Source organism: Hydra vulgaris, chromosome 10, assembly GCF_038396675.1.
Source record: "Hydra vulgaris chromosome 10, alternate assembly HydraT2T_AEP".
NCBI classification, from domain to species: domain Eukaryota; kingdom Metazoa; phylum Cnidaria; class Hydrozoa; order Anthoathecata; family Hydridae; genus Hydra; species Hydra vulgaris.
The window spans coordinates 50,660,001-50,673,234 of record NC_088929.1 but is presented as its reverse complement, the minus strand read 5'-3'; the positions used below and the strand labels follow the sequence as shown (position 1 = coordinate 50,673,234).

General features: G+C 26.4%; 1 protein-coding gene and 1 long non-coding RNA gene across 3 annotated transcripts; one reads left to right on the top strand and one right to left on the bottom strand.

Moving 5' to 3' along the window:
• The first annotated feature begins 4,393 nt into the window (after positions 1–4,393).
• Positions 4,394–6,060, top strand: LOC136086642 (uncharacterized). Its single transcript, XM_065808848.1, has 3 exons — positions 4,394–4,436; positions 5,023–5,502; positions 5,962–6,060. Exons 2-3 carry the CDS (start codon positions 5,043–5,045, stop codon positions 6,021–6,023), a joined length of 522 nt encoding a protein of 173 aa, XP_065664920.1. The 5' UTR covers positions 4,394–4,436; positions 5,023–5,042; the 3' UTR covers positions 6,024–6,060.
• Positions 6,061–8,046: 1,986 nt separating this feature from the next.
• On the bottom strand, positions 8,047–9,172 carry LOC136086641 (uncharacterized). Of its 2 annotated transcripts, XR_010641489.1 has the most exons (4): positions 8,994–9,172; positions 8,722–8,870; positions 8,429–8,601; positions 8,048–8,350 (listed from the first exon to the last, which is right to left on the bottom strand). It is a non-coding gene; the product is annotated as an uncharacterized LOC136086641 (long non-coding RNA). The 2 variants fall into 2 exon arrangements; XR_010641488.1 differs by having other exon boundaries at positions 8,047–8,350; positions 8,722–9,168.
• Positions 9,173–13,234: the final 4,062 nt, after the last annotated feature.

Sequence of the window (13,234 nt, the reverse complement as noted above, 5' to 3'; positions counted from 1 at the left end):
AGATTTTCTCAAGTTTGTGTATTGCTACTTAATGTCATTAAATTTTAATTTGATTTAAGAAAGTATTTGATAAGCAAGCATAATTTCGTTTAAATCAAAAAGACCTTTAAGCAAATATCGATTTAAATTAGAAAGTTTTCAGCCTTATGTATTATAGAGCAAAAAATAATAATCATATAATAAAAATTGTTATCTTGCATAAAAGTTTAGTTCTAGTTTACTAAACAAGTTGTTATCTTTTGCAAAATAGATTTAACAAATAAGATTATCTAAAGTTTAAAAATTTGCACAACAAATGTTGCTTTCAAAATGCCGCAATTTCACCACCCATCTTAATTACAAAAACGTTTTAGATTAACATTGAGTCTAGCTTTTTTTTATTAATAAAACGGCATTGTGAAATAAACCGTTGCTTGAATAAGTTTGAACCGATTTTAAACAAGCAGCGTTTACTTTGGTAGTTTTTGTTCTGCATTAAGAAAACTTTAAAATATAAAAACGTTAAGATTGTTATTAAGCAAAACATTTTAATTATTAGTAAAGAAAAAGTTCTTGCTAATATTGTTTTTCAATAATTGAGTTAGCAAAGCTCCTAAGCTAAAGTTTCAATTTAAATATAGTTTAAATTATGTGAAAAAAAATAAATAAAAATGGTTTTTCCAATAATTTTCTTAAATGTTTCATCTTTTAATTTCAATATCTTGTAATGACGAAATTGAAGCACCAATAAAAATTCGGTTAACAAATAAAAGTTTTATGAATAACGTATTTTTAATAGCAACTTTGCAAAAAAGCAATAAAGCCAATTGGTCATTTGACGAATCATTAAAAATGAAAAGTTTTTTACCTAAAGCTTAAAAGTTTTCAAGAATGTTTTTGTCTTTATAATAGGTAGTGATATTGCGCCATTCTAAAAACAAAATCTATTGACATGTTTCAAAACTTTTCCTCTTTTATGCTAAATCCTAATTGCTAAAGATAACTAATTATAAAGTATATTAGAGGTATGCTTTTTATGTGAGATTACCTTTTAAAAAGATGATCCTATTTGCTCCATGGTGCATGAGCTGTTTACATTAATTAGAAGAATTTATTTAATTCGCAAAACTATATTTGAGAAAAAATAGTTTAACTTACTTAATAGTTTCTATATTTAATACTTAATTTAGTTATAACAACATTTAAAGATGTTTTATCTCAAATCTCATTTTAGTTTAAATCTAGAAAAGTATTAGAGCATAATAAAAAAAAAATTCGTTTTTTACTACAGACTATCCCTTAGGCTCTACTTTTTCAATAATAACGTGTCTTCTTTTTGTTAAAAATATTGCATTATAACAATAAGGAAACAAGAGGACAGCAGATATAAAGCTGTTTAGATAGCTATGCATTTAGCAACAGTTACAAGCTTAATTCACGTATATTTCATCTTTGCGAAAAATTCATCTATACTCTTTTTTTTTCTCCAAATTTTTTGTGTTTTTGCGTTTATTTCGCCGTTTAATTACATTTATATAAAAAAATTTAAAAAAAAAACACTGACGGTGCAAGAAGAAGACATTATTTTGTCCGATCGCCGAGCCCCAATTGTATATATATACATATATATAAATATATATATATTTATATTTATATATATATATATATATATATATATATATATATATATATATATATATATATATATATATATATATATATATATATATATATATATATATATATATATATATATATATATATATATATATATATATATATATATATATATATATATATATATATATATATATATATATATATACATAGGATTTTCTTTTCATACACAAATTTCAACCCAGCGGGCCACGAACATCCTCTGTACTTCTTAAGAACGTCCTACGGACATGTGACATCCGCACGACGGTGTTTAGACGTCCTGAAGACGTTTGTTCCTGTTGAGTTTAATCGTTTTACTTGCGCGTTAATAAAGTAAACCTTAGCAGATATTCAGCAATTATAACTGAACATCATTTATTTCCGAATAACGATCAATGATTCTTGTATACTTAAACTTCGCCATCTAGTACAAATACAACATTGAAAAAATAAAGTATAACCATCTTGCAACCTACTTACAAAAATAGATAGTCAGTAACGGAAGAAAAGACAAATGGCAAACAATTTTATTATTCTAAAACTTTGAATAACTTTTATTTATGAGGCTATAATGCTTTATCGGTATGTTTAATTTATCATAATGTTGAATAACCTCCTGTGAGTTTTCAGTTCGCAAATTCTAAGAAGTTTGAGTTTCCAAAAACTTCGAAAAGACGTTGAGATAATCTAATTTAAAAACTATTATATGAAAACACAACTACAATCTACTGGACAACTACAATTCTTGTTTATAAGTTATACTTTTAAACAACACCAGAGCAACAGGCCTCATATCATTACGAAACCCTTTTTTATTCATTGCTTAAACATATACCACATTGAAATCGGATAATGAAGCATTTTTTCTGCCTTGTAGCTTTTGTACATTTTTTTTCAATTTGGCCAAATTCCTTTGTTATTGTATGAAAAAAGGTTAAAAGAAGTAGAAAGTTTTGTCAAAAGACCATTTCGATGATACCAGTGGTTAGTTACCACTAGTATCATACTAGTGATACTAGTATCACCAGTATCACTAGTAGGCTGAATTAAAACGTAAACATAGTTTTGTTTTGTTTTTCCATCATTCAATTAAAGTTAGATAAAAAGAAAACTTCTGAGCTGTCTGTGCCCATCTTTTCTGATGTTCCAATTTCCTTTGGCCGATTCAATAATAACACTTTACATAAAAAATTATTCTTTTTTGACATGATCTAATTTTAAACACTCACAAACAATTTTATTAAAATAATATTAAAGTTTATTATATTCAAATTTTGATTATATTCAAATTTTGATTATATTCAAATTTTGATTATATTCAAATTTTGATTATATTTAAATTTTATTTAAATCAAACTATTATATTCAAAAAATCATTTGTTATATTGAAAAACAATAACATTTAAAAGCAGATATTAAAAAAAGTATTGATTCAAAAAGAATCCTTTAAAACTTTTAAAGTTTTTAAATCCATATTTTCTGACATGAAACTACTTTAAATTTAAACCAGGACTTGGAAAAAGTAGATTTGAGATTTAATGTTAAAAAAATTAGTTTAACAATAGACTTTAAAATCGTTTTTGTTAATAATATCGCTGCCATATTTTTTTTTTCTATCAAGCGAAAAACAAACCGTGCTCGATGAATCATGCTAATAAAGAATAATATAAAAAAATTATACACTTTTTAAGTGGTCATGCAATTGTGGCAAGATGCCTTATTTTATGTTTTCTGTCACCAATTTATGACATTTCAAAAAACTATCTACTGCTCTAACTAAGTTACGCAAAACAAACACCTGTCTCAAGAAAAAATATCCCTAAAAAACTTGCCTTCATAGGAAAAAAACAAAATTATGCGTCAAAATTAGCGTAAAAAACGAAAATTATGTGTCTGAAACTGCGTTAAAGTTGTTAAAATAAACCAATTAGTTTTTTAAAATACAAGATATAAATACAGTTTCGTTTAAATCCATTTTTGAAATTTTTTGTTAATTTCTTAAAATGAAAAATCATTCCATCCCTTTCTTCTCCACCATTGTGAAAAGTATTAAAAATTTTTTTATGCGTGAATGTTTGAACTATTTAGCTCAAAAGAAAACAAAAGTAGCCAGTTTTTTTTTTAAAATAAATCTATCGTGTCCGCATTTTCATTTCTATTTTTAAATCTCGAATGGCGTGTTTTGGAATTAACAATAATGCGGACTCTGAGGAATCATACAATCAAAAAGAATGACATTTCTTAGGATTTATAAACAATATTAGAAAAGATTTGGATCTCAATTTAACAAATGCTGCGCAGATTTAATTACAATATAATACAAAATAAGCTCTCAACTTGCGTATAATAAATCTTAAAAAATATTATAAAATTAGCTAATTAAATTGAGTTGCAAAATTTCTATGCAAAATTAAATTTTATCATTTAAGAATTGACGTCAAAAAGTGATTAAAATATTTTTAAACAATAAAATATATAATAAAATTAAAACAATTGTTTGAAAAACCATTGTTAGGAATATTCATCCCGTCACACAACAGTAACCTTGTTCTCCGTATAAAGAACTCGCCATTTCATCATTCTAGTCAGACCTGATGAGAGAAAGCGAAACATTGCGATTCAGATTACAGAACAAAAAATGGTAGTAAAAGTTTCAAACTTTTTATTAATGAATTTTTTACAATTTTTACAAAACTAGTTTTACTAAAGAAACGGCTTAATTTTTGAATAACGTTTTCTTTTTTCAGAAAAAGATACTTGGTCTTGTCTTCCTACTTCCGCGGTTACACATTGTCTAGGTAACTATATTTATTCACGCTCATTTTAAAAGCAATTATTCACAACGTTGAGTTTCTATTTTTGTTCTTACAGATAAATAATTCTTAAGTAAATCATTCAAAACACACCAATAACAATGCATCACACTTATGCTTTTGTGTTGAAGTTTCTAAAAACCACTTTTACCAGTTAAAAGTAATAGTATTAAATAAATATAGCAACTAGGTAACAATTGTGAGAAAGCCAGCACCTAAATCAGAGATAGCAAAGAGTCTGCTAATTAAATTAGTATTTTGAAAATACAAAAAGTATATTATAAAACCTTTAAATACACGACTTGCTATCATTTACAAATAGAAACTCAATTCTTAATCAGTGCTATAGACTTCATTTTTCACGCTTTCATTTTTAATTAATTGCTTAGCTGAATTTTAGAAGATTCTATTTTTCACATGGTATTGAGGCGAATTTTTGGCAAATACTGTAGAGGCACAAGACAAGATTCATCAATAATAATCAAACTTTAAAAATTTAATGTTATTTTTTTTACAATGCATTTTTTCGTCTTTATCAATTACTTAAAATGTGCTTTATTCTTTACATTAGAATATCTTTATAAAGGAGAAATGGAGAAACTGAAGAAAGATAACTTGATCGGGGTTTTGTCAAAATTAGAAACTAGTTTTGCTGTTTCTTTCACTTTAAAACTCAACAACTTTTCAGATGGATTTAGAAGCGTTCTTCATTTGACTACAGGAGAAAATAATGAAAAATATGGTGATCGAATCCCTGGCGTTTGGATTTATTATAAAATGTTGCACGTTGCTTTTGCAATTAATGGTAACCAAAATCATTATTTATTTTCCAAGCCACTTACACTTGGCGAATGGACAGTTTTTCAAATACGTCAATCAGTTGCTTCTGGAAAGACTATTTTTGAGGTATATGTTAACTTTGAAAAAGTATATGAAGTAGAAAACCTCAAGCCACAAGAATTTAAAAATGTCAAAGTATACGCTGGTGATCCATGGTATGAAGCTCAGGATGGCTACATCGGAAACATCGTTGTCTTTCCTCTACATGCTCGTAAGTTTTATTCTTTTTTGCCTAAAGTATTTTTTGCTAAGTATCTCTCTACAAGCTTTTACATGAAAGTTTTTGTTACATGTTCAAACTTATCGTGACCTACGAGGCAGAGAATGTAAAAGCGTTGCTATAAATGTGTTAACCGAGTTTTATTCAAAAACTAACCGCTTATTACCCGGCATATCGGTAATTCAATAATGCCGGTAAATATAAAAGACAGCATTTTAACAAACCCTACTATGTTGTTGTGCAAGCTATAGGTCACTATAAAGCTTGCACTGTTTGTTTTCTTTTATCAAAGAAAATGATATTATTTTTATCATCTAGAGTAACTTTAACATACTTAAACTATATTTCAGTAGTTAACTGTGTTACTATGATAGGATAGTATTTATCTGTTTTAACTTAATTTTATATTATAAAACTATCGTTCTCTATCATTTTTCTATTTTTATTTAGAAACAAAAAACAGTTTGAAAAACGATGCAATAAAAAAGAAGAAGTTTGGGCCCGAGTTTTAACGTGCAACAACGACCAATTTCAGCTTTGAATTAGTACTTTATTACTAAAAATTTATCATTGGTTATGTATTATATGTAATAGTTTATAATAATAATAATTTTTAATTTTATTTTGATGTTATTGTCATATGATTTTCAAAAACTAAGAAAAATTTGCATATTTCAAAAAAAGTCTCTATATAGCCTGACTTCTCATAATTTTGTAAGTAAGAATTTACCTTAAAACGAAGGGAGGCGGAGTTGCGTATTTGTTATTGAAAAAATTGTATTCAAAACAAAAACCAAATTCAGCAAATCAAAAAAATGCAAATTGAAACTTTGTGTACAGAAATTTTAAATTTAACCGATAGGAATGTTTTTCTTTTCTTTACATAGACCACTATGTGGCAGGCAAATCAGCTTTCTAAACTACTTTAGGATTATTAATTTGAAAATGAGCAAAGAAAATAAACACGGTTTGTTCGACAGTCATTTAAAAATGGATACTATATATTACAAAGGGTTTGAAAATGTAAAATGTTTTTTGAGGCATTATTTAAATTAAACAAATAAGCCACCATTTTTAAACTTACGCGCATTTCAGTAAATTCATCAACTACCATTGATTGCATTCTAACAAATAGTTCTCTGAATAACAGTTTGAATCTCGCAGTTTCTTTGCAGTTTTTACTGATCATTTTCCTATGTTCCGTAATACCCACGAAACTTTATTAAACAATGATAAAATAAAATGCATTGTAACTCGTAGAAATCTTTGGTACGAAAATCATGATAAACGAAAAAGACATCTTGATGATGAAAATTATTTCAGCGTTTAAACTTCTTTAGATCCAAATTGGGAAATAATTGGTTTTTTAAATTTTTTTTTTTAATTTTTTTGATAATATCTTCCTGAAAATAAATTAAAAAAAAAAACAAACAACAATGAATTTAAAAATCCATGGATGACTCGAAATCAAAGAAAGTCGTCTAAAAGAAAATAATAACTCTATACAAAGTTTCTTAAAAACTAAAATTGAAAGAGGTGAAAAAGCGCAACAAAAGGTTAAAGTTTCAAAAAACCATAAGGAAATGTAAAACAAATTACTCTTGTAATTGACCCGATTAAGATCAGTAGAGCATAATTATAACAAATTCCATACTCAATTAAGTTACCGCAAAAAAAATAAAGCACTTTTGCTTGCTAAAAAAATTGACTTCAAACAACAAAAACATAACGTTTAAAATATACATAAGTGAATAACTTAACAAATATCGAATTAATAAAACTATGTATTTTCTTTCGCATCAAATATTGTGCATCCAACTAAAACTTTTAATACAAATTTTAAAACGAAAACCCAGCCCTAATATAATTAATGATAACCCAGACGGCACATCTGGTTTTAATCTCGGAATGAAAACCCGTATAAACACGTGTTTGTTACGATCCAGGCGTAAACCAAAAACACGTCGATTTCACGGGAAGTTTAACTGGAGTTTTACACGTGTTTTCTAAGGTTTTAAACACGAGTTTTTTTATGTTTTAAATACGTGTTTTTGAGGTTTTAAACTCGTGTTTTATGAGGTTTTAAATTCGTGTTTTCTATAGTTTAAAACGGACTTATGGCATTAAATAAAGTTTCCAAACGGAAACTTTATTCAATGCCTTAAGTTAGTTCAGGCATAAGTTTTCCAAACTTATGCCTGAACTAACAGCTGTTCAGCACGGTTTAATGATAAACTAAAAATACGTAGGTTTTGTTAGACACGTTTATAGCTTTAAACATGTAAACCTTTTTTTATATATACTACATTACATTTACGACAATTTTGTTGTTTTATTTTTGTTTTTTAAGGTAAATTATTTTACAATAATACTACGAAGAAAAAATAAACAAAGAAATAATAAACCAAATCATTAAAAATAAGCTAATAAAAGACGCTTGGCACATGGTTACCATACATAATATTTAATTTCGATTGATCGCCTCTTCCGTCATTATTAAATCTAAAATCGTATAACAATACGCTTTCGAATTTTACAAACAATTCCAGTAGCATCGAATGTTCTTTTTAATTTTTCTTAAAAAGAACATTCGATGTTCTTTTTAAGAAAAAAGTCGGATTCGAACTTTACTAACTCCTCAATTGAGGTAACCTGTTCAAATTTAACTTCATTCAAATCTTTATCTAAAAACTATTGCAGTAGCCCAAATTTCTTTTTATGTAATGGTGTGACACAATCATTTTACGCTAAAATATGGCATCATCCATGGGAGAAGTTTCGTTTGTCTGATTTTTTGGTCGATCTGTATTGGTAATGTTTTTTGATGATTTGCCTTAATCTATTTAAAAAAAAAAAACAAGTTTTATAATAAATAACAAAATAAATGATTATCTTAGTCTATTGTTTTGTATTGTACCTAAATAAATGCACTATAAAAAATGCTGTTTGAAAAAACCAGAGTGATGATTCGATGGAAGAGTAAAATTGCTTTTTTCCTTATTAATCACGCTTGTTTGTGTCTGTACATTTAAACGGAATCGACCCTTCATTCTTCTTTTCAAATTGTTTTTTAGAGCCACCTACTTCAACCTAAATAAGAGACGCCCTTTAAGAATTTATGAAACCCATTAAGAAACATAATTCATCAAATATACTATTGTACTTTTTAAATATTATAAACTTTTAAATTAAATGCAAATAAGTTATTACTTTGGAAAGACCCAGAAGCCCGAGTATTCACAAGTATTTTCATTAGCATTTGTACCAGGATGTAAATCCTCTCTTAATTGATTTTTGCTTATAAATATAGAAATCTTTAAAGGTTGATTCGAAAGGTTGATTGTTAAAGTGCAAATATCCTGTTTTAAGATAAATTAGACTAATATACACTCAAATATAGGCAATAAATATAAATATAAGTTATACATAATATTTAAAAAAACCAAATGCACACATGCCCCTGTTCATTAATAGTCACCTACCTTAATAAACATTAATATTATTATCTTCATTAAGTTTCTGAAGTCTTCAATAAATATATTGTCTTCATCTAGATTATGTGATAACGACAAAACTCCAAAAAGATAAAATTTCCCAAAACAAAATATACCAGATTTATTAGTGTCATTTTAAATTTTTTAAAGTTAAAGATAAATAACTAGAGTTTCATTATAAAATATTTTCATTAACAGTTGTACCACCATTAATATTTTTTCTCATTTTCTTTTTCGTTGAAAAAGTGAAAAACTAAGTAGTTGACTTTTAGTAGAATTAGGAAGATTATTTTAGTAAACTATAAGTAAGTAGAAGACTTATAGTAGAATCTTTTCAATTTATGTCTTGTTGCTTATTGAAACCCACATAATCTGGTTTAAAAATGTTTATATATATATATATACATATATATATACATATATATATATATATATATATATATATATATATATATATATATATATATATATATATATATATATATATATATATATATATATATATATATATATATATATATATATATATATATATATATATATATATATATACACACACACACAAACAAAACAAAAAAAGTTCACCCTTACCTTAATCAGCAAAAATATTATCATTTCTGCAATCAGATAGACTATGCAAGAAATTTTCTAGCTGGCTTTGGCTCATGCCATATATTTTTGCTGCTGACTTATTTTTGTATCTTCTCAAACAATTAAAAATTAATTAAATATTTATATAATAATTTTCAAATATAAACAATCGATTTACAGATAAGTAAAGTTACTTACGGACAGTATTTTGCAACAAAGTATTTCTAGATTTTGCTGTCAATATTGGTAGAGAAAGTTTATTGAAGCATAGTTAGTATATTGGTGCAGCCTCGCAGCTCGAAGACAAATTTAAACATTCAGGAAATAAATTTCCAGCTAAGGCTGATCGATATTTTTTCATATATATCTTTCTACTATGCTGAACTTGTTCTTTTCATTTTTGTTAAATAATTATTATTATTAGGATATTCTAGAGTATTTAGTACACACACATTTATAAAGGAACAACACAAGTATTTTTCAAACATATATTAATAATAACAATACTAATAGTAATAACAATAATACTGTTAACACAAAAAATGTATTTTATATATATATATATATAAATATATATATATATATATATATATATATATATATATATATATATATATATATATATATATATATATATATATATATATATATATATATATATATATATTCATCGCAGAAATAAACACACATATACAGATACAAATACACGCAAATATACATACGCCGAAATAAACACACATGTGTGTATGTGTATATATTACGTATACATAACATATACATTTATTTATAAGTGTATGTATGCATGTATATAAGCATATATATATATATATATATATATATATATATATATATATATATATATATATATATATATATATATATATATATATATATATATATATATACATACATACATACATACATAAAATATAGACTTATACATACACACATATATACATATGAATACATAAATAAACACATTCATATTTCATATATGTATTATACATACATATATAAAATATACATTGTATAAATTATATGAATACACAAGTGTGTGTGTATATAGATACACGTGTGTATATAAATGTGTTTATATATATATACACATATATATACACACGTGTAAACTAATATATGTGTGTGTGTTTGTGTGTGTGTGTGTATATATATATATATATATATATATATATATATATATATATATATATATATATATATATATATATATATATTTATTTGTATATATATATATAAATATATTTAAATATATATATTTATATATATATATATATATATATTTATATGTTCATATATGTATATTTAAATATATATATATATATATATATATATATATATATATATATATATATATATATATATATATATATATATATATATATATATATATATATATATATATATATATATATATATATATACATGCTAATACTTAACAAAAACTGAATTTATTTAACATATAAATTTTCTCGACAAATGTTTCTGAATGTTCTTGTTACACAAATAAAAACGCAATAAATTTAAAAAATCGCGTGCTTTTAGTAATGGTTTTACATTCGTTGCGAAAACTTTTGATAATTTAATACTCCATTTTTGTAACTGAAAAACCGTCATTAAAAACGTAATATCCAAACTGGTTTTTTGGTAAAATATATTAGTTAATTTCACGGAATCGTTATTCTTAGTGTTTTCGGGAGTTTTAAACACGCAACAGAAACCACGCGTAACTTTTAAACGAGTTGTGCCGTCTGGAAAATAGCTAAGAGTGATTTAAACAAAGCACTAGCCGAACTCAAAAGTAACAAATCACGTGGGTGTGATGATATTACTAGTAATAAAGTTATCAATGATATTAATAGTGCTAGAAAACCTTTATTTTAATTAAAATTGTCTTTATTTAATAATGTTATCATCAGTTGATAATTTGAAAATTCTAATAAAATTTGCTAAAATTTTCCCGATCTGCAAAAAAAGGTGTTTCTTTTACTGTGTCTTACTATCCTACAATTTCTTTTCCTTTCGTGCTTTGAAAAACTTTTGTAAGGATTATGTATATTAAACTTTGCAACTACTGGACAATAAATGAAACCTTATTTAAAAATGTTAATAAACTTTATTTATAGAAAAACGTCATTAGCAACTAGATTTAAAACAAAGGGGTTTCTAGTTGGATATTCTGTGGCTGAACTCACTTAAAGTAAGCTTCCATCTGTGCGTATGACTCTTGGTTTGTTTTTGTAACGCCACATAGGTCTAAAAGAAACTGTCTGACAATCAACGTCTGTTACAATTATTTAGATTGCAATGTTTTCGCAGAAAGCTCGAATTCCAATAAGAGAACATCGCAATTGCCTTACAAAACTGAATCAATTGTTTAAAGATAGGCTTTTGCTAACAAAAACTAAACAAATAAAATCTGCATCTTAGCAAACAAGAGAGAATTCTTTTATCTCTAGAATGGATAATTTAATTGATTTGGCTCATGCTAATGCTGTGAGCATGATTAACATTCAAGAAGACAAAGATCTATTGTTTGCACTGCGAGAGAAAAGAAAACGAGGATCAATGGCCGGAATATGTCTAACTTTGACAATAAAAGAGAAAAGGGCAGCCGAATGAAATAGGAACTGGGATTCAGGTGTTAACAAATGGAAGATCAGAATATGCGGCGCATACAGACTGCAACTGAAAACTGCTCATCATCCGATGCAGATAGTTCAAATGTGGAAAATGAGGACGAGAGTGCTGCTAGAACAGTTGGAGGCATCACATTTTGTACTTCAGCAAAAAGAAAAAGGGATACAAAATCTGTTGTTACATCAGGTCTAGTAGCTTCTTTATATAGAACCAAATTATCTAACTGCAAAGCTGCATATGTTATTAATTAAACAGCTGGAAGTTTAGGTTAAAACATTGACAATTTCGCCAAATTTTGAGATTCAATACGTCGGCAAAGGAAAAAGCATTGTGTTTAGACATCTGCAAGTTTAATAGAGTTTTTTGTTTAAACTTCTTTGGATGTACATTGGAACGGTAAACTCAATCCTCATTTGAATGGCAAAGAAAAGGTGGATGGTCTGTAAGTAATGCTATCTGGCTAAGATGTTTCTCAACTTTTAACTAATACCAAGCTTTTATCTGGAACAGGGAAGGCTCAAGCTTCTGTGCTTTGATACGAAATGTTCCAGCGCAGGCAGAATTGCAGGTGTATAAGTTTTTCTAAAGCAAGAGCTTGGAAAGGAGCTTTTTACTTTGCATGGTGACATCATATTATGGAACTTCCTTTTGTGCCCAATTCCAAGTATGCATGGGGTCAACATCTGCTCCTGAGGTTCTTCGCTTTAAAAGATTTCAAAAGAAATTGAGATTAATGGACACCGACATATATGAAACTGGAATCGCAAATGATTTAGCTGATCTATTGGAAGATATTCAAGAGAGCATAATCAACTTTTGTAAAAAGAATCATTAACAAAGTCAACCTAGAGATAACAACAGGTGGTTTTTTGAACCTGTCATTATCTTTCTTGGTGCCTTACCTGAAAGAGGAATTCGGTTTTTGAGCCCCAGAGCCACGCATCATCCATGTTGGATCCCGAATGTAATTTACAGTGTGAAAA